The sequence below is a fragment of the Ogataea haglerorum genome, assembly GCF_019207285.1.
Source record: "Ogataea haglerorum isolate 81-453-3 chromosome Unknown 81-453-3_NODE_8_length_489951_cov_95.815404, whole genome shotgun sequence".
NCBI classification, from domain to species: Eukaryota; Fungi; Ascomycota; class Pichiomycetes; order Pichiales; family Pichiaceae; genus Ogataea; species Ogataea haglerorum.
In genome coordinates this window covers 367,156-386,632 of record NW_025065158.1, presented here as the reverse complement: position 1 = coordinate 386,632, position 19,477 = coordinate 367,156, and the positions used below count along the sequence as shown (strand labels likewise).

Sequence of the window (19,477 nt, the reverse complement as noted above, 5' to 3'; positions counted from 1 at the left end):
TGCGGATAAAACGTCGTTTAACCCGCTTTTTTTTTCCACTGATGCCATCCATACTACTTCTTATCCATCCCACGGTCGTCACGGAGCCTGAACGGGTGGAGCAGACCAAAAGATTCCTGATAGCATCAAACCCCGAGGCGGACCTGGTCCAGCATGTGGTAGACCGCGTGGCCCTTGGCCAGCAGACGCTGGATGCCAACACTTACAAGCTTATTCATTATCTTGCGCCAGAGGAGGCCAAACAGAACAAGTTCACGTCGGGTCTGATTGCCCAGTTGTACGACTCTCTTGTTCCCGGGGGCCAGTTCACGGGTTTGATTCCGGCAGATTGTGCTCTGGAGGCCATCATGGCGGGCTTTGTGATTGCGGACGACGACAAGAGCTGGCAGAAGCCGCAGTCCACGAAGCCGGTGCCGGTTGCCGTGCCTCTCAAGTCGCGGAGTGACAACAAGTCGCCTACAAGAAGATTGCCGCTGTTCAAGAAACTCGCGTCGCCTCCGACGCTGACGGACTCGTCGGAGTTTGACGAGGACGACAGCGACAGCGTGGAGCAGAGCAGGCTGAAGGAGACGAAGCTGGTGTTCTTCGAGGACTCGGAGTCGGACACCGAGATTGGCGACTCGTACATCGACGAGAACGAGCTGCTGAAAAGCGCAGACCTCGGTTTGAGCGAGAACCTGGTGGCGCCCGTGCAGTGCACCACAACGGGCAAAAAGAGACGGAAGGCCTGCAAGGACTGCACGTGCGGCCTGAGAGAGAAAGAGGAGGAAGAGGAGCGCAAACAGCGGTCTGTGCAGGAGAGCATTCTGAGCAAGATGGCGCGCTCGGCGACGGACGAGGCGATTCAGATCGAAAAACGACTACAGGCCAAGCGGGACGAGGCCAGACGCAAGCTGGGCGAGAAAATCAAGTTTTCGGACACAGACATGACAGAGGTCGACTTCACAATCGAGGGAAAGACCGGCGGGTGCAACTCGTGCGCTCTGGGCGACGCGTTCAGATGCGACGGGTGCCCGTTCCTGGGGCTTCCTGCGTTCAAGCCCGGCCAGGTGGTGACGCTCGACTCGTTTGGCGAGGACATTTAATTATTTATTACGATACATGTGACCGGTGGTGTATAAAAAGGTATCCAGGAGATTATTAGCATGGCGTAGAGTCTGGTGTTCAGGAGCTGGTTCGCATGGCGTCGAGAAAGTCCACGATCTCCGTGTAGCTGAGCTTTTTCGTGTTTGCGATCTCGTGCGACCGCCGTTTTGGGGTGCTCTCGCGACTGAGCTGCGGCACGGGCCACTTATTTTTGTAGCACAGATGGCCGAGCTTGGAGAAGTTCATGATGGCGTGGTTGGGCGCGACCGACGCCTGGTGCTCGAGCAGCTTGTTGTAGAACACTCTGGCCGCGTCTGTCTCGCCTATTCTGTCCAGGTTGCACACGAAGCTGTAAAACACGCGGGCGTCGAAGCAGATGATGTTTCTCAGTCGATTGGCCAGCCCGACAGCGCGCGCGACGTCGCGCGAGGCGAGCCGCGACAGAACAGCGTTGACGGCGGTGGAGTGGATTTTTGCGGCTTTGGAAAAGCCGCCTCTTTCGAGAAACGACTCCAGGAGCCGCGCCGCAAACACTGGCCTGTGGTGCACCCTGTCCATGTAAGATAGAAACATGTCAAGCACAGCGGTCGAGGAGGGCGGGTTCGTCTCGATAAAGTCCAGATAGTGCGCAAAGAGCACCTTGGTCTGCAATTTCGACGGCCGCGTCGAAAATAGCAGCGAGCGATACACTACGGCCAGCACGACGAGGGGCGGCATTCTGTTACCGCACACAAGCTCATCGCGAATATTAGGCTTCAGTAGCAGCTCCGGCCGCCTGAAAATAGGCCCGCACCGATTTTCGTAGATCATGCTCAGCAGTCCAACCTGTTCCAGAACACGGTAGCTCCTAGGATACATTGTGAGGACGTAGCTCACAAGAACCTGCGGCGTAGCGGCGGGAGTGGCGCTTAAGCACTTGAGAAACGCAAGGTTGATGTCGTCGATCCTGTGTGGCGGAAGCTTGGTATCGGTAGCTTCGAAATAGCGGTTCATGATCTTGAGGCCCTTTTCGAGGTCCCGTTCGACGACGAAATAGTGCCTCAAAATAAGGTCGATGCTCGAGTGGACGGTCGACGCGCTCAGCACGGGATGGCGCCCGTGCCGCAACAGCAGGTCGTTCCACAGCCGGTAGTACTGCGGCCATCGCTCACTCTCTGGTGTAAGGGTGGACTTGTAGAGTCGAAGAAAGAGCAGAGCTTCGTGCGTGTAGGCCTTTTCGTTGAGCCGCTTGATGGTGGTCACGCGCATATCGTCCGAGTACTGGCTCAGAAACGGGTTCTGCGGGTATTCGCGGGTTTTCAGCAGGAACGTCGCTCGCTCGGCAACGGTTCCTGAACATAGACGGGTCAGCAGCCGTTTGGCCTGGGACCCGGCCGAGAAAACGTGGCCTGACTCAAGAAGCCGCTCAAAAAACTCGCGGTATAGCTTCGGGGACAGGCGCTCCAGTACTCGGTCCAAGGTGGCGGCGCCAATGGATTCTCGCGGATGTTCTTTGAAGTAGCGGACGAGCTGCTCGGAAGCGACGTTCTGGTCGAGCGCACGGTTGATTTTGTGCTCGAGACAAAGACTCAGGGGCGCGCGCGGACTCTCCAAAAACGGCCCCGGGTCGCGGAAACAGTGTATTCGTCTCAGACCAGCAAGGACCTGCCGGTGGTGGATGCCGGTCATGCTGAAAAATATGAAAAAAGCCGAGAAAGGTCGATCGGCCCGCGTCGCGTCGACACAAGCCAGCTCGGTCGATCGACCCCATCCCGGAGATTCGACACCGACTCGGATTCCTTGCAGAAAGTACGTCCCCGGAAACCGAAGGCAAAATCCTGCAGCCAATCACAGCCCGGCATTTGTTAATGGCACAGCTCTAAAGCCCTCTCCAACCCCGGACGCTTACGTCAGCGGCCGGTGCTGGAGGCAACGAACACTGTGGGTATAAAAAAAAAATAGATAAAAACATTGACTACCTGGGATAATACGGAAATAGTCTTGTTCATACACCTTGCAACTTTTCCAACTCAACATGCTTAGATTTGTTGCGAGAAACGGTCTTCGTTCGCGTTTGCGGTCGCAGATCCCGGCCAGAACGTTGGCTACTGGGTTTGACAGCTTTCTACAGACCAATAACGCCAATTATATCGACGAGATGTATGAGGCATGGAGCAAAGATCCCAAGAGCGTGCATGTCTCGTGGGATGCGTACTTTCGCAACATGAACGGCAACAAGCCGGCTTCCGCTGCCTTTGTTCCGCCTCCTACTTTGATTCCCCAGCCTGAGGGAGGTATTCCTCATCTTGTGCCCTCGACCTCGGGAAATATCAGCGAGGGTATTCTGGTGCATCTGAAAGCGCAGCTGCTCGTGAGGGCGTACCAGGTGCGTGGCCACCAAAGAGCCCACATCGATCCGTTGGGAATCTCCTTCGGCGACGACAAAAACACTCCGCCACCAAAAGAGCTGACTCTCGAGTACTACGGCTTCACCGAGGCCGACCTGGACAAAGACATCACTCTCGGTCCGGGTATTCTGCCGTACTTCATCAAGGACGGCGTCACGTCCATGAAGCTCCGGGATGTGATCAAGACGTGCGAGAAGCTGTACTGCTCGTCGTACGGTGTTGAGTACGTGCATATCCCATCGAAGCAGCAGTGCGACTGGCTCCGTGAGAGAATAGAGATCCCTACGCCGTTCAAGTTCACTCCAGATCAGAAACGACAGATCCTTGATAGACTGATGTGGTCGTGTGAGTTTGAGAATTTCCTGTCCACCAAGTTCCCTAACGACAAGAGATTCGGTCTTGAGGGTGCCGAGTCGGTTGTGCCGGGCCTGAAGGCCATGATCGACACCGCCGTGGACCTTGGAGTCGAGGACGTGGTTATTGGTATGCCTCACAGAGGTAGACTCAACATGCTGGCCAACGTTGTTCGTAAGCCGGCCGAGGCCATATTCTCCGAGTTCACGGGTTCCAAGGAGTTTGACGAAGGTTCCGGCGACGTGAAGTACCATTTGGGTATGAACTATGTCAGACCTACTACCTCTGGAAAAACTGTGAATCTGTCCATTGTCGCCAACCCATCCCACTTGGAGGCCGAGGACCCAGTCGTTCTGGGAAGAACCAGAGCCATTCAGCATTACAAAAACGACGTCGGAGAGTTCAAGAAGGCCATGGCCGTGTTGCTGCATGGTGACGCTGCGTTCGCTGGCCAGGGTGTTGTTTACGAGACCATGGGCTTTACCGCTCTGCCTGCGTACGCTACCGGAGGAACTGTTCACGTGATCGTGAATAACCAGATCGGTTTCACCACAGATCCTAGATTTGCCAGATCTACTCCTTATCCGTCTGACATTGCCAAGTCTATCAATGCGCCAATTTTCCACGTGAATGCCGACGACGTTGAGTCTGTGGTTTACATGTTCAATCTGGCTGCCGAATGGAGAGCCACTTTCAACTCGGACGTCATTTTGGACGTTGTTGGATACAGAAAGCACGGCCACAACGAGACCGACCAGCCTTCCTTCACGCAGCCACTGATGTACGAGAGAATTGCACACAAGAAACAGGTGTTGGACATGTATATCGACAAGCTTTTGAAAGAGGGTACGTTCACGGAAGAAGACATCAATGAGCACAAACAATGGGTGTGGAACACGTTGGAGGAATCTTTTGGCAAGTCGAAAGATTACAAGCCAGACTCAAGAGAGTGGTTGACCACCCCATGGGAAGGGTTTAAGTCGCCTAAGGAACTGGCTACAGAGGTTCTGCCTCATTTGCCTACCGCCATCTCTGAGGACATGGTCAAGCACATCGGGAAGGTTGTTTCGACCGTTCCTGAAAAGTTCAACTTGCATAGAAACCTCAAGAGAATTCTGGGAAACAGACTCAAGTCCATTGAAAGCGGACAGGGCATCGACTGGTCCACTGGTGAGGCTCTGGCTTTTGGTTCGCTAGCTATGGAAGGATACCACGTTCGTGTGTCGGGACAGGATGTGGAAAGAGGTACTTTCTCGCAGAGACACGCTGTTTTGCACGACCAAAAGAGCGAAGAGACCTACATTCCTCTGAAGCATCTTGACGAGAACCAAGGAGACTTCGTGATCAGCAACTCGTCTCTTTCAGAGTACGGTGTGATGGGATTCGAGTACGGATACTCCTTGACTTCGCCAGACGCTCTTGTGGTTTGGGAGGCCCAATTCGGTGATTTTGCCAACACTGCACAGGTCATTGTTGATCAGTTCATCGCTGCCGGTGAGTCCAAGTGGAAACAGAGGTCGGGCGTTGTTCTTTCTCTGCCTCACGGTTACGATGGACAGGGACCAGAACACTCTTCTGGAAGACTCGAGAGATACCTGCAGCTTTGTAACGAGGACCCTCGTTACTTCCCTACACCAGAGAAGCTGGAGAGACAGCACCAAGACTGCAACATGCAGGTCGTGTATCCATCGACGCCGGCATCGTTGTTCCACATTCTGAGAAGACAGATGCACCGTCAGTTCAGGAAACCACTGATTCTCTTTTTCTCCAAGAGTCTACTGAGACACCCACTGGCCAGATCGAGCATTGACGAGTTCACCGGCGACTCTCATTTCCAGTGGATCATCGAGGACGTTGAACTTGGAAAGAGCATCAACGAAAAGCCCGGCATCAAGAGAGTTGTTTTGTGCAGCGGCCAAGTCTACGCTGCTCTGCACAAGAGAAGACAGAATCTGGGAGACAAAGAGACCGCCTTCATCAAGCTGGAACAGCTGCATCCATTCCCATTTGCGCAACTGAGAGACGTTCTGCTGTCGTACCCTGCTCTTGAGGACCTCGTGTGGTGTCAGGAGGAGCCATTCAACATGGGAGCCTACTCCTATGTTACTCCAAGAATCGAGACCGTGTTGAGAGAAGCTGGCCTTGAGAAACTGGGTCTGAGATACGCAGGAAGAGACCCTTCGGCCTCTGTTGCAGCCGGATCCAAGGCCATGCACGTTGCCGAGGAGGAGGCCCTGCTTGACCAGGTGTTTAACAATTAAGTAAAGTATTCTAAAATACCGTCGATTTCTATAACACAATCAGTAGCACTAGAATTATTACTAGCACAGCGACAAGCACGGCGATGCAGCAGTTGCCGCCTCGTTCGTTTGTTTCGAGGAACCTGTTGATTCTTTTGATGCCGTGGTTCACCATCTTGAAGTTGAGTCGGTCAATATCCTGTTCCACGTCCTGCAGCAGTTCCTGGTGGTAGTCGAGCTCGTTTCCAATCGTGAGTGCCTGCTGATGCAGGTTCTGGATGGACTTTGTGAGTTCGTTCGAGATTATGTCGTCCTGCTCTTGCAAAAGCTGCTGGGTATACTGTTGATCGATGGGAGGCGGGTCTTCGAACGGGTTGTCTGAGTAATGGCCGGGCAGATTGACGGATTTGAGCACGTCGCTGAACTGCGACTTAAGGTCCTGCAGTTTGGCCTCGCGCGAGTGCAATTCTGCGGCGTCTATGTGGGCGAAAGCGTCGTTCCCGTTGCCTGTTTTGGCCCGGTTCTTGGACTGCTGTATCACCTCGAGGGCGTTTGTGAGGTCTCCGATGGTTTCTACAAGCTCTGTTTTGATGTTGTTGAAGTCCAGCGAGTTCGGCGACGTGGACTTCAGCCGCTCCAATTGGGCAAGGCCGTCGTTGTAGACGTCATAAAAGGGATCCATGATAAATAAATAGTAATTTATTTTCTAAAATTAATATCTTGTTTGCCATTCAATGGCTCCGCACACATACCGTTTGGCGGGCGAGAAAAGGGGCGGACACTGCGCCGTGCTGCGGCTGAGCGACCAGCAGGCGGCAGGGCTGGCAAGCGCGTGCGACGGGCTCAAGGTCGTGGTACGCAAGGGCCAGATCACAGAGATCATGGCAGGGGCCCGGCGGCTTGAGCTCTCGAGCCTGCCCGAGTACGCGACGGAGGTGTACGGCGTGCGAAGAGACAACACGGCCGCGCATCTGGGACGGATCAGGAAGCGGCTGATTGTGCGCAATTGGCGGGGCGAACAGGGCAGACCTACAAGCCCGCAGAAAAGACGGCCGGACGTGGCAAACGATATTCGCCGGTTCCAGCGGACGTACAGAGAGTATTTCCAGCTGTACAAGGAGCTGGAGCAGGAGATGAACAGCGAGAAGCTGGAGCGTGTGGCTGTTCTGAACAACGAGCTGCTGAGCCTGAAAGAACGGCTGAGCAAGGTGTGAGGAGAGCTTGAATCAATTATATCAGCTATTTACTATCTAGAGCAACTTCTTCTCGACGAACTGGTCGTAAAGAGCCTTGCCGAGTCTGCCTGGAGAAGGCACAACCACGGCCTCGGCAGCAGTCAGAGCCTCGATCTTGGACTTGGCAGTGCCCTTGCCGCCCGAGATCAGAGCACCGGCGTGGCCCATTCTTCTTCCCGGAGGAGCAGTGACGCCGGCAATGAAGGAGACAATCGGCTTAGGAACGTCTCTGGTGAGGTTGTACTGCTTGAGGTACTCGGCAGCCTCTTCCTCGGCCTCTCCGCCGATTTCGCCGATCAGAATGATACCCTCGGTTTCTGGGTCTTCGATGAAGAGCTTCAGGGCGTCGATGAAGTTGGTACCCGGACATGGGTCTCCTCCCATTCCGATGACCAGCGACTGGCCCAGACCGACCTTGGTGGTCTGGTTGACGGCCTCGTACGTGAGGGTTCCGGACCTCGACACAATGCCGATTCTGCCCTTCTTGTGGATGTTCTGGGGCATAATTCCGATCTTGCACTGCTCTGGAGCAATGATTCCCGGACAGTTAGGTCCGACCAGTCTGGTCTTGGACTGGGTTCTGAGCAGCTGCGACACTCTCAGCATGTCTGCCTGCGGGATTCCCTCGGTGATGGCCACCACGAGCGGGATCTCGGCAGCAACAGCTTCCTCAATGGCACTTGCTGCGATCGGAGGAGGAACAAAGATAGCGCTGGCGGTGGCTCCTGTCTCCTTCATGGCCTCTGCAACACTGGCGAAAACAGGCTTGCCCAGGTGGGTCTGGCCGGCTTTCTTCGGGTTGGTTCCACCGACAATCTGGGTACCGTACGCCAGGGCTTGTTCAGCGTGGAAAGTGGCCTGTTTTCCCGTGAATCCCTGGTAGATCACCTTGGTGTCCTTGTTGATCTTGAGGTTCTTGATCGTGTCCGAATAGTTTCTGGCTGCTCTTGTGGTTGAGAAGGCTCTTCTTAACATTTTGCGTGAGAGAAATAAACAGTGAGCTGGTTTTTGATGAGAGCGTATGTTTTGCGAGCACCGCCAGTCCGACCGGGTGATAGCGCGGCGAGGTGTGAGGTGGAGACCAAAAGAACGGAAAAAAAATATGAAAAAAATTGGCATTCTGCAATCGCGTTTCTAGTAGTTAAACAGCGTCGTGTAGCTCAGCGCGCGGCCGCCAAAAATGTCCCAGTACTTCTCGCCGATCCACATCTCCTCCACGATCTTCAGCCGCGCAAACACAGACGCGCCCTTCCACACGAGCATCGATGGGTCCAGGTTCTCGTCGTTCGCAATGATCTCGATCGTCGTCACACCCCCGGACGCAACCTTATTGTTTATCTCCTGAACGTGCTCCTCGCTCAACGCTTTCTCTTTGTCCTTCCATTGTTGCACCTGCTTCGTGATTTCGGCCAGTTTACTGGAGGCGAGCAGCGGCGCACGGTTCAGATGCAGTCTGTCCACCAGAATCGTGTCTAAACCCTCGATCTTGGACCCGCCGCCAACAATGAGGATGTTCTGGTAGAGCTTCTCGAGCCGCTGCTGGTCGCCGCTGGCCGCGTACGTGATCGACTCGATGATCGCCTTGTCCAACGGCGTCATGTTCACGCGGAAGTCGTTGGTCTGCGTCACTTTGTCGTCCGTCTCGCCGTCGCCGGCTTCCGCTTCCTCTCCCGCACTGCTCACCAGCTGGTCCATCAGGTCTTTGGTGTCCATCTCGGAGATGAGCTTCCGCTCCGTTTCGTTCTTCTGCGCCGTGCTTTTCGCGACTTGGCTGCCCATCAGGCCCGCAGTCAGCTTTTTATTCGGCGACCACTTGCCGAGGACCGTGCTCTCCTCGCGCGCCTCGCCGGCCTCTAGGAACAGCTCCGGGTAGAACAGCCCCATCGGCGTCACCATCACGTCGTCGAACGACTTGAACTCGTACTTCTCGCTCAGCTGGCCCGGCCGCCTGTTCACAAACTTGAAGATCTGCACAGCCACGTTGGCGTCGTTGAAGGTAACAATGTTCTCCTTGAGCTGGGTCGCCAGCGTCCAATCGCGGAGCTCGTTCAGGTTGATGTTTCTGTAGGGGAACTGCTGGCCAATCAGGCTTTTGATCAGCGCGCGCGTGATGTCGTTCGAGCCGTACGACAGTTCCACCACCGAGTCCGGGAAAATGTAGCCTTCCTCGATGCAGCACACCTTGGTCGACGTGGCGCCGATGTCGACGACGCACGCAGAGCTCACGCCGGACCCAAACGTCGCGGCCAGGCCCTCCTGGAACACGGCGACCTGGCCGAACCCGAGGTTGAACAGAAAGCCGACCATTTTCTCGCAGTACACCTTGTCGTACAGGTTGGGGATGACCAGCACGCAGTTGTACGTGTTGAGGGTCTTTCTGTTGAACACGTTGAACCGCTTGAGCGCGTCGGTCAGAATCAGCTTAACGTCGCCGAGCAGGTCCTGCTCAGACCGGTACGCGACGTCCTTGTCGTTGAACCTGCCGTTGAGGAACGGGCTTCTGACCTGCCAGTTTTCGAGGTCTTTGATCTTCAGCACGTCGGCACCCGTCACGTAATTCTCCCGCACCTTCTCGAAGTAGTCCAGCTTGTGCACGTCGTCGAGCTCGGGAATTGTCTCTGGCTGCACGCGCTTGTTGTAGTTGTAGCACTGCTCGTTGGAGTTGGGCAGAATGCGTCTTTTGTAGAACTTCATCCGCTCCTTGAAATTGGACGTCACGGTGCGCTTCGCAGCGACAAAGTGCTCGTCCGCAATGCTCATGTCGCCGTTCTCGTCCTCGCGCCGCTGCGGGTCCACACTTGCTTTGGGAGCAGGCCGTCTGTGGGCCACCATGTTGGGGACGACGAGCGGGTCGACGTCGCTGGACAGACCGATCCGGATATTGGCGGAGCCCGGGTGCAGAACTATGATTCTCGAGCCCATCTTGCCGTTGTCGTCGTCGTCGTCGTCGTCCTCGTTGTCGTCGAAGTCGAAGCCGTGGGTGTTGATCTTGTTGATCATGTTCTGCGACTCCTGCTTGCGCTCGAGCTCGGCCTGTTTCTTCGCGAGCCGCGCCTCCAGCAGCCGCTGCCGCATCTCGCGTATCATCATGACCTGGTCGTCCTTCTTGAGGTAGTCGGTGTAGTAGTTCTTCTGGTTGATGGCCTGGATGAGCGGGATGGAGCTGAACTTGAGCGCGTTCTCCTGGTCCACGCGCTTGATGCCCAGCTCGTCGAGCCGGTTCTGCAGCTTCTCCATCGCCCTCAAACGGCCCTCTCGTCTCTTCTGCAGAACGTGCGCCGGCACCTTGGACGAGCCGCCGCTGACGGTGGTGCCCGCCGGGTCCGGCGTCGCCCGCTTGGACGGCGTCTCGGACATGGGCGTCGGCGTGGACTCCGGGTCTAGCTGGTCGAACGGTCTTTTGTCCATGGAAACAATGAGTAAAAAATAGCGAATTATTTTTTCTATATACAGCCCTCGCCGTCCGCGATTATCCCCATCACCAGCTTCTCGATGCCCTGCCACCTTTTCCCCAGCGACCACGTCAGACACAGGATCAGAAACGCAAACGACGTCACCATGAACATCGAGAACACGATCGTGTAGACGTAGAACACCGCCAGCGTGAGCACAATGATCACGTTGTTGCTCAGCCCAGGGAACTCCGCCATCAGGATCTGGCCGAACTTCATCAGCAGCGAGCTGTTCTCGCGCGCACGCTCTGCGCCCTGCACGTACTCGATGTAGTCGAACGTGTCCTGCACCACGTCGATCGAGAAGGAGGACACGCTGAGCAGGTTCTTGACGATGCGGATGAAGATGATGGGGAACAGCGTGATCGTGACGGAGTCTACAACCTTCATCCACAGCGGACGGTCGTCCAGCCGGCGCGGCGTGCCGTTTGCCGCGCGCCGCTCGTGCTCCAGGATGATGTCGCGCGCAAGCTCGATGTTCCTGGGGCGCACACGGATGCCGGCGCCGGCGCCGTTGCGCATGAGCTCGTTGGCCAGATCGACCACCTCGTCGAGGTCGACCTGCGGGATCTCCTCGTCGTGCGACTCGTCCGCGTAGTCCGCCGGAAGCTCGCCGAAATCGCTCCGCAGCCGTCTGGAACTGCGAAGAAGAGGCATAATTCGTGATAAAGAAAAATCTCGTTACCCGGAGAACTAGTGTGGAGAAGACTCCATCCCAAAATATATTTCTCCCCATGAGTGCTGGAGGTCCCGTTCCTGTCTGGAAGAAATACACCACCGGGTCGAAGGGCATCTGGGAGGTGATCCGGTCGATGCTGGTGCTGGTGCCTAACCGGTCGTCCGGGAACCCGTACGTCCCGTACTACCGTGTCCCGTCGCCGTCGTCAAACAAGCAGGTCTACAAGGACCCGCGCACCGTTCCGGCCGGAGACATCGTCCAGAACGACTACTTCAGGAGAGACAAGCGCAGAGCGTATCCGCGGGCGTCTGTGTTCACGCAGCCGCAGATCGGCGCGCTGTTGCAGATCGGCAACGCCAAGCGGAGCCGGCTGCCAAAGGGCGAGGAGGGCGTGAAGCAGCTGGCGCTCGCGTCCAGCGGCCAGGTGGACCTGCCGCAGGTGCTGCGAAGCGCCGACAGCGCGGTTCTGAACGGCGAGCTGCTGGGCCCGCGCGGGGAGCCGGTAGTGGCTCCGAACCTCAACAAGAAGCTCAGCATGGAGATTCTGGAGGAGCCCGAGCACGGCATGTACACGGACGAGTATCCTGTGCGGATGTTCAAGCTGTAGACGGCGTATTTATTTATCGCACCTGTTGGTCTTATCTTATCACCGGAACCAGTCCGGTGATGTATTTGGAAACTGGAAAAAATAAAAAAAAATATATAAATGCTCAAGCTGCTCTCCCTCCTACATGGATAAAAGGTACATCTCGTACAACAACGTGCACCAGCTGTGCCAGCGAGCGGCAGAGACGCTGAAGCCGCTGGACCTGGACCTGATGATCGCGATCGGCGGCGGCGGGTTCATCCCGGCGCGGATCCTGCGCACGTTTCTCAAGCAGCAGAACCGGCCGAATCTGCGGATATTCGCCATTGTGCTGTCGCTGTACGAGGACCTGAACACGGTGTCGACGCAGGAGGAGCAGGCGGGCGCGGAGGTCAAGCGGATCCAGTGGATCAACTACCAGGAGAGCGGCGTCGACCTGTGCAACAAGAAGATCCTGATCGTCGACGAGGTCGACGACACGCGCACCACGTTGCACTACGCGCTGCGGGAGCTGCAGAAAGACGCCGCGCAGCAGGCGCGCGCAAAGGGTCTGGCGGACCCGAACACGCAGTTCTTCGTGTTTGTGCTGCACAACAAGGACAAGCCAAAGAGAGCACAGCTGCCGGCGGAGCTGATGCGCAGCAACTACGTGGCGGGCGAGCAGTTCCCGGACTGCTGGATCGCGTATCCGTGGGAGAGCACCGACATCGTGCACCACCAGCAGATGGCCTCGCAGCAGGGCTACGACATATAGCTGGACAGATTAGAGTTTGTAGAACTTGCAAGAGAAGGTGCAGCGGACGGCGCTTCTGATGGGCACGCGCGCGTGCCAGAGCTGCTCGTCGGTGTGTCCCGGCGTGACCTGCTGTCTGGCGATGAGCCAGCCGCGCAGGATGACGAGCATGGCGCCTGCGGCGAAGTAGCACACGCCGACGAAAACGGCCGCGTCCTGGTACTGTTCTGGTCGCTGCGGGCCGTCTTTCTTCAGCGCGATGCCGAGGATCGGGCTCAGGAAGCCGAACACGCCGGTGGCCACCCACGATAGCGACAGCGCGATGCCCATCTTGCGCAGCCCGATGATGTGCGCGGTCATCGACGGCTGCGTGATCCAGATGGTGCCCATGAGCGAGCCCTCGAAGAGCGCGAAGATCAGCGCGGTCGGGAAATTGCGGCACGGGATCCACATGGCCAGCGCAAACAGCGCCACGATCCAGCTCGCGCAGATGGTCATGTTGACCGGGCCGAGGAAGTCGCACAGCTGGCCCATCGTCGGCCGGCCGTAGATGATGCCGACGGACGTCATGGTGGCCACCACAGACGCCTTGCTGGCGTTGTAGCCGAGCGACCGCGTGAAGTCGGCCAGGTTGTACATGAGCGTCACGTAGCCGAACAGCGTGAACATGACCCACGCCAAGAGACACCAGACGCCGAAGTTCGACCACACGACCCTGTCGTACACTTTGTAGATGGGCTTGATGTGTCTGTTGCGCGACTGGATCAGCGTAACGGCGATGACGTTGAGAAACGCGCAGATTATGGCCTGTGTGCGCATCGACCACTGGTAGCCGTGCCGGGTCAGCAGGGGCTCCATGCCGATGTTGTACAGGATGCCGCCGAGCCCGGAGCCCGCTGCAGAGAAGCCCAGCGCGAGGTTGCGCTTGCCCCCCGGCCCGCTCGAGAACCACTGCGGGATGACGACGATGCTGGGGATCGCGATCAGCGCGAGCGCCAGGCCCTGCCAGACGCCCTGGGTGAGCACCAGCTGCCAGAACTTGGTGCAGAAGGACGCGAGCAGCATCGACACGAGCTGGAACGCAATCCCGATCGCGATGGTGGGCTTGAGGCCGAGCGTGCCCACGAGATAGTTGATGAGCGGGCCGAACGTGAGCCCGGCGCCGAACGTGAGCCCGCCCACAATGCCGTACTCGTACTTGGTCGTGCCGGGGAACACGTCGGAGTTGAGGTACTCCTGGTAGTAGAGCGAGTAGGCCGAGTTGGCGCCCCATGTGTTGAACGAGAAGAGCATGCAGCCCACCACGGACGCGAGCCCGCGGCCGGTGAACGTGTTGGGGATGTCGCTGGAGACGGGCGCGGCCTGTACGGGCGTCTCCGACACGTCTAAGGGGGTCTTGAGATCGGCTTGGTTCTCTGTGTCGGCCATCGGGGGAGCTGAAAAATAAAAAACTATATTTCTTGGCCGGCTGTAAACAAAAGCCGAGATGCAGGAGAATAATTTAGTATTATCTTTTTATTGCTATGTCTTTTGACAATAATCTGGAAGGCTACAACATCGTCAAGACGTTCTGGCAAACGTACTGGAACCCGAGCATCGGCAACTTCTCGACGCGCGTGCCTTGCAAGGAGTCGCGCGAGGGCCGGTTCACGTGCTGGACCATGGGCATCGTGCTGCACGCCGTGGCCGAGTGCTGCGCCGCGTACAAGGACCTCACGCTGCCGATCGTCGCGCCCACGGTGTCTGCGCTGACGTGCTACCGCAACCCGAAGTACGGGGCGTACTCGGTGATGTACCACGGCGCGCAGAACTCGGGCGACGACGACATCAACTACGACGACTGCGCCCACCTGCTGCGCGGCATGGTTGCTCTGTACGAGGCCACGGGCAACCAGGAGTATCTGGACCTGTCGCGCGAGCTGGCGCGCTTCCTGATGACCGGCGTGGTCGAGCACCAGAAGTTCCACGTGCCGGGGCTCAAGTGGCACATCTCGCGCAAGTACATGGCCACCATCTCGAACTGCGTGGCCGCCACGGGCGCCATGCGCATGGTTAAGTACTCGTCGCCGGAGGAGCAGAAACGGCTGTACAGCTTTGCCAAGCTGTGCGTCAACTTCATCGAGCAGGTCCTCTGGGACAGGTCCGACAACGTCGTGATGGACGGCGTGGCGTACGACTCGGACGTGATCGACAGAACAAAATGGTCGTACAACACGGGCAACACGCTCTCGGCCATCTGCATGCTTTACCAGTACGACAGGGACCCGCAGTGGATCGACAAGGCCAAGAAACTCGCCGAGGCAGCGACAGACCGCGGCCGCACGCTCTTCGACAGAGACTACAACGACTGGAACAAACGGTTCTGGCATGGGCCTTCCTACTTCATCCAGCTGCTCGTCGAGGGCCTCGTGGACTATCTGGTGACGTTTGGAAAGCACGCCCCGGAGAGCACGCGCCGTTGCTGCGAAAACGAGATCCTGCGCCACGTGTCGTACTTCAGAAAATACATGTACGACCCGAGCGACGGCCTCTACTTCTGCTCGTTCGACATCTACCGGCTGGACGACCGCACGTACGAGCGGTACCGCACGGAGTTTGGCGGACACAAGACGTTCCAGCCGAGCGAGGACGACCGCGTGCAGTCCGGAGGAGACCCGAAGAAACGGCCTGTGTGCAAGAGCCTCATCGCCTCTGCCGCCGCCGCGCGCATCTTCTTCCAGGCCGCGCGCATCTTCCCGAAAATGGACCCGGTGCCTGTGTAGCCGTGGACCTCTGCCACGCCGGCGTGGCCGTGTCGGCGCGGCTCCCGTTTCCCCTGTTTTCTCGTGTACGGGTGTGGAGGCCCGGCTATCCCCGTGCATGAAAAAGTTGGGGTACATATTTATTTATTTTAACTCATACTCCCCATGTTCCCCAAAGACGCTGCTCCCGCGCAGGAGCCACGGCGCCGCGTCAAGACGGGCTGTCTGACGTGCCGCCGCAAACACAAGAAATGCGACGAGGCCAAGCCCGTGTGCGGGTTCTGCGCGCGCCGCCGCTTCGAGTGCGTGTGGCCTTCGCGAGCAAGCACGTTCCATCTGATGGTGCCCGGCGACGAGCGGCCCACAAAAGTCCCCGCCACGCCGGACCTCCAGCCGATCGAGAGCAAGCCGGTGGCGAAGCCGGCCGCCAGCAGCAGCTTCTACGACCTCAAGTCGCTGCTGAACGAGGTCAAGCCGGTTGCGGTGCCCATCACGCCGTCGTCGGACGAGAGCGTGCGGGACCGGCCGTGGGCGTTCGAGCGCAACGAGGTGGCGAGCGTGAGCCCGGACTACGCCAACTTGCGCGAGACGCTGCGCGACTACATGTTTCTGAACGCCATGACGACCAGCCCGTCCACGCCGGCGAACTTATCGGGCAACATCCTCGAAAACGACCTCTCTCTCGACGACCAGCTGCTCAACCTCACGAAGGGCATCAACGCGTTCCACGACGGGCTCGAGTTTGGCCACGGCCCGGGCGACCACGATATTCTGTCGCCCGAGGAGAACCTGCTGCTGCTGACGCGCTACGTCAACGATATCGGGCCCTGGCTCGACATGTTCGACCACAGGAGCTGTTTCACCGCGCTGCTGTCGAAGACGGCCAAAAACGACCCGCTGATGTGCGCGATCCTGACGATATCCAGCCGCCAGCGCGACAAGCTCCAGCACGACAGGCCCGTCTCGGAAACCACGTACCGGCTGTACGAGCGGTCGCTCACGTACCTGGTTCCCAAGGTGAAGAAGGTGCCCGACACCAGCGTGATGGCGTCGTGCGTGATCCTGTGCTGTTTCGAGATGATGTCGTCGGACCCGAGCGAGACGTGGACTAAGCATCTGAAGGGCTGCGCCGCGCTGTTCAGAGTGGCCGATCTGCACGGGTTTTCCGGGGGCCTGCGGCAGGCGGTGTTCTGGTGTTTTATCCGCATGGACGTGATGCATGCGATCTCGCACAAGACGGCGACGCTGATCCCGTGCGAGAGCTGGCTGCCGCGCAACCACACGGTGCAGCAAGCGCGCGCGCTGTTCATGGACTCCAAGTTCGACGTCAACGAGTCGCGCGACATGTACGCCAACTACATGGTTTTCCTGCTTGCCCGCGTGTGTCGGCTGGTTTACTCGGGCAGCCTCAAGCAGGACGAGTTCGAGGCCGAGTGGATCGAGCTGTACACGGAGCTCGACCGCTGGTGGCAGGACCGCCCCGCCGAGATGCACCCTGTCGTGAGCATGTTCAAGGACGGCACGCCGTTCCCGAGCATCCTGTTCTGCGTGGCCCCGGCCATCTCGGGCACGCAGATGTTCCACACCGCCATGATCTTGCTCATAAAGTACAAGACGCGCGTGGTGCGCCCGCTGCCCACGCTCGCTGTCGACCCCGTCATGCGCAAGAGCCTCATCTGGCACGCTAAGTGCGTCGTCGGCATCAGTTTGTCCAACTCGGACCACGGCTGCCTCAACAACGCGTTGCAGCCGCTCTGGGTCGCGGGCAAGCTCATGAGCAGCAAGGAGGAGCAGCACATCATCGTCCAGCTGCTGCGCGACATCGAGAACACCACCGGCTGGTCCACCAGCTGGCGCATCCGCGACCTACAGGAACACTGGAGTTATTAGCGCGTTAGTTGCAGCTACTTAGCTCAAATCCTCAAAATACCATAATTTCTCTGCGGTTGCCGAGCGGAAGTACTTCTCGACCCGGTCTGCCACAGGGCCCGCCGAGAACCCAAAGTACTCGTACGCGGCGTGCCCCGGCAGCGACTTGCCAAACGTGCGCATGCTGTAGCCCGCCGTCGCGTACCGCTCCCAGCCGTTCACAGCGTAGCTTTCCACCACCACGGACGGGATCTTGCCGCGCAGCAGCACGCTCTGCTTGTACTCGGTGCTCTGCCGCTCAAACAGCTGTGTGCACGGGAAACTGACCACCCTGGTCCGGATGCCGCGTCCAGCCAGCTTCTCGGCGGCCTTCAGCGCCAGTTGCAGGTCGGAACCGGTGGCCAGCAGCTGCAGCTGCGGGTCGGCTTCCGGCTTCACGACGTAGGCCCCCAAAGCGACCTTGTCGCGCGCTGTGCCAACCAGCTGCGGCAGCGCCTGGCGCGACAGCGAGATGAGGCTCGGTCCGTGCCCGAACTCCACGGCAGCTTCCCACGCGCCAGCAGTCTCCTCAGAGTCTGCCGGCCGCAAAAACAGCGAGTTAGGCAGCGCCCGGTAAAACGCCGGCAGCGCGATCGGCTGGTGAGTTGGCCCGTCCTCGCCCGTGCCGATCGAGTCGTGCGTGGCGACGTGGATCGTCTGCAGCTCCTGCAGAGCACCCATCCGCACGGCGGGAGCAGCATACAGATAGAACATCAGGAAGGTGGACGTGACCGGGACGAACGTGCCTCTGTTGTAGGCGGCGAGTCCGTTGGCAATGGCTGCCATTGCGTGCTCGCGGATGCCGTAGTGGATGTAGCGGCCCGAGTAGTCGCCGCCCAGACCGCACTTGGTCTGCAGCAGCGGGTTCTGGAAGTCGCGTGCGCCAGGCCAGGTCACATGCACAGACGGCGTCAGATCGGCGCTGCCGGCGATGATCGAGTCGACGGCCTTGGCGAGCGGCGCGAAAACGAGACCGCTGCTCTTTCTGGTTGGCGTCGGGCCGGAAGGGAACTCTGCTGGGATGTGCTTCTTCCAGTCGGAGGGCAGCTTGCCCGCGACGCGGCGCGCAAACTCGGCCCCCAGCTCAGGGTACTGCGCCGTGTACTTGGCCACCTTTTCCTCCCACAGCCGCTCGCTCTGCTGGCCGCGCGGGACGCAGTCGCTGAAGAACTCGTACACCGCCTGTGGCACGTGGAAGCGCAGATCTGGGTCCAGACCGTTCCTCAGCTTGAGCTGCCTCACGTTGTCCTCGCCGAGCGCTGCACCGTGCGCGGACGCCTGGCCCTGGTTGAGCGCGCCGTAGCCGATGACGGTGTGGACGTTGATCAGCACGGGCCGGTCGGATATCTGCCTCGCGCGGTCGATGGCGCCCACAATGGCCTCGACGTTCTCGGAGCCGTTGGCCACGTCGAGCACGGCCCACTGGCACGCCCGAAATTTGGCCGCCACGTCCTCGGTGTTGGCCACGTCGGCGCTGCCGTCGCACGTGACCTGGTTGTTATCGTAGAGCACGATCAGGTTGCCGAGACCAAGGTGGCCCGCGAGCGAGATGGCCTCGAGCCCGACGCCTTCCTGCAGGCACGCGTCGCCGACGATGCAGAAAATCGAGTTGTCCACCACGTCGTAGCCCGGCCTGTTGTACAAGGCGGCGAGGTTTTTGGACGCAATGGCGAGCCCGACCGCGTTCGCGACGCCCTGGCCGAGCGGGCCCGTCGTGACCTCAATGCCGGGGTGTTCAATCTCCGGATGACCCGGACAGTACGAGTCTGGACGGTCCGAGTGGTACGTTTTCAGCTGTTCCATGGTCATGTGTCTGTAGCCCGCCAGGTGCAGAAAGACGTACTGGAACAGACATGTGTGCCCGTTGGAGAGCACGAAACGGTCTCTGTTGAAGAAATCTGGGTTGCTTGGAGAGTAGTTCATGGCGTATTTCCACAAGGCCACGCCCATGGCGGCCATGCCCATGGCGCCGCCGGGATGGCCGCCGCCGTACTGCTGGACGAGGTCTGCGACGAGGCAGCGGAAAGTGCTGAGCACGAGCTGGTGCGTCTGAGAGTTGTCGATCGTCATTGCGTT

At 58.6% G+C, this 19,477-nt stretch overlaps 13 protein-coding genes across 13 annotated transcripts; 7 read left to right on the top strand and 6 right to left on the bottom strand.

The window, feature by feature from the left end:
* Positions 1–41: 41 nt before the first annotated feature.
* KL911_003239 (uncharacterized protein) lies at positions 42–1,085 on the top strand (the record flags this gene model as incomplete). Its single annotated transcript, XM_043198397.1, has 1 exon — positions 42–1,085. The coding sequence occupies one exon, from the start codon at positions 42–44 to the stop codon at positions 1,083–1,085; it is 1,044 nt and encodes a 347-aa protein (XP_043054190.1).
* A 79-nt stretch (positions 1,086–1,164) lies between these two features.
* Positions 1,165–2,927, bottom strand: KL911_003238 (uncharacterized protein; the record flags this gene model as incomplete). The annotated part of the gene is made up of 2 exons (XM_043198396.1): positions 1,165–2,640; positions 2,832–2,927. 2 exons carry the CDS (start codon positions 2,925–2,927, stop codon positions 1,165–1,167), a joined length of 1,572 nt encoding a protein of 523 aa, XP_043054189.1.
* A 173-nt stretch (positions 2,928–3,100) lies between these two features.
* Positions 3,101–6,088, top strand: KL911_003237 (uncharacterized protein; the record flags this gene model as incomplete). The annotated part of the gene is made up of 1 exon (XM_043198395.1): positions 3,101–6,088. One exon carries the CDS (start codon positions 3,101–3,103, stop codon positions 6,086–6,088), a length of 2,988 nt encoding a protein of 995 aa, XP_043054188.1.
* A 28-nt stretch (positions 6,089–6,116) lies between these two features.
* On the bottom strand, positions 6,117–6,749 carry KL911_003236 (uncharacterized protein; the record flags this gene model as incomplete). Its single annotated transcript, XM_043198394.1, has 1 exon — positions 6,117–6,749. The coding sequence occupies one exon, from the start codon at positions 6,747–6,749 to the stop codon at positions 6,117–6,119; it is 633 nt and encodes a 210-aa protein (XP_043054187.1).
* Positions 6,750–6,801: 52 nt separating this feature from the next.
* On the top strand, positions 6,802–7,292 carry KL911_003235 (uncharacterized protein; the record flags this gene model as incomplete). The annotated part of the gene is made up of 2 exons (XM_043198393.1): positions 6,802–6,921; positions 6,981–7,292. 2 exons carry the CDS (start codon positions 6,802–6,804, stop codon positions 7,290–7,292), a joined length of 432 nt encoding a protein of 143 aa, XP_043054186.1.
* Positions 7,293–7,317: 25 nt separating this feature from the next.
* KL911_003234 (uncharacterized protein) lies at positions 7,318–8,277 on the bottom strand (the record flags this gene model as incomplete). Its single annotated transcript, XM_043198392.1, has 1 exon — positions 7,318–8,277. One exon carries the CDS (start codon positions 8,275–8,277, stop codon positions 7,318–7,320), a length of 960 nt encoding a protein of 319 aa, XP_043054185.1.
* A 159-nt stretch (positions 8,278–8,436) lies between these two features.
* KL911_003233 (uncharacterized protein) lies at positions 8,437–11,411 on the bottom strand (the record flags this gene model as incomplete). The annotated part of the gene is made up of 2 exons (XM_043198391.1): positions 8,437–11,235; positions 11,298–11,411. 2 exons carry the CDS (start codon positions 11,409–11,411, stop codon positions 8,437–8,439), a joined length of 2,913 nt encoding a protein of 970 aa, XP_043054184.1.
* Positions 11,412–11,488: 77 nt separating this feature from the next.
* On the top strand, positions 11,489–12,832 carry KL911_003232 (uncharacterized protein; the record flags this gene model as incomplete). The annotated part of the gene is made up of 2 exons (XM_043198390.1): positions 11,489–12,036; positions 12,217–12,832. 2 exons carry the CDS (start codon positions 11,489–11,491, stop codon positions 12,830–12,832), a joined length of 1,164 nt encoding a protein of 387 aa, XP_043054183.1.
* Positions 12,833–13,011: 179 nt separating this feature from the next.
* Positions 13,012–14,141, top strand: KL911_003231 (uncharacterized protein; the record flags this gene model as incomplete). Its single annotated transcript, XM_043198389.1, has 2 exons — positions 13,012–13,047; positions 13,146–14,141. The coding sequence occupies 2 exons, from the start codon at positions 13,012–13,014 to the stop codon at positions 14,139–14,141; spliced, it is 1,032 nt and encodes a 343-aa protein (XP_043054182.1).
* A 62-nt stretch (positions 14,142–14,203) lies between these two features.
* Positions 14,204–15,613, bottom strand: KL911_003230 (uncharacterized protein; the record flags this gene model as incomplete). Its single annotated transcript, XM_043198388.1, has 2 exons — positions 14,204–15,310; positions 15,386–15,613. 2 exons carry the CDS (start codon positions 15,611–15,613, stop codon positions 14,204–14,206), a joined length of 1,335 nt encoding a protein of 444 aa, XP_043054181.1.
* A 45-nt stretch (positions 15,614–15,658) lies between these two features.
* On the top strand, positions 15,659–16,605 carry KL911_003229 (uncharacterized protein; the record flags this gene model as incomplete). The annotated part of the gene is made up of 2 exons (XM_043198386.1): positions 15,659–15,716; positions 15,797–16,605. 2 exons carry the CDS (start codon positions 15,659–15,661, stop codon positions 16,603–16,605), a joined length of 867 nt encoding a protein of 288 aa, XP_043054180.1.
* Positions 16,606–16,699: 94 nt separating this feature from the next.
* On the top strand, positions 16,700–17,383 carry KL911_003228 (uncharacterized protein; the record flags this gene model as incomplete). The annotated part of the gene is made up of 1 exon (XM_043198385.1): positions 16,700–17,383. One exon carries the CDS (start codon positions 16,700–16,702, stop codon positions 17,381–17,383), a length of 684 nt encoding a protein of 227 aa, XP_043054179.1.
* An 18-nt stretch (positions 17,384–17,401) lies between these two features.
* On the bottom strand, positions 17,402–19,471 carry KL911_003227 (uncharacterized protein; the record flags this gene model as incomplete). Its single annotated transcript, XM_043198384.1, has 1 exon — positions 17,402–19,471. One exon carries the CDS (start codon positions 19,469–19,471, stop codon positions 17,402–17,404), a length of 2,070 nt encoding a protein of 689 aa, XP_043054178.1.
* Between the last annotated feature and the right edge of the window lie 6 nt (positions 19,472–19,477).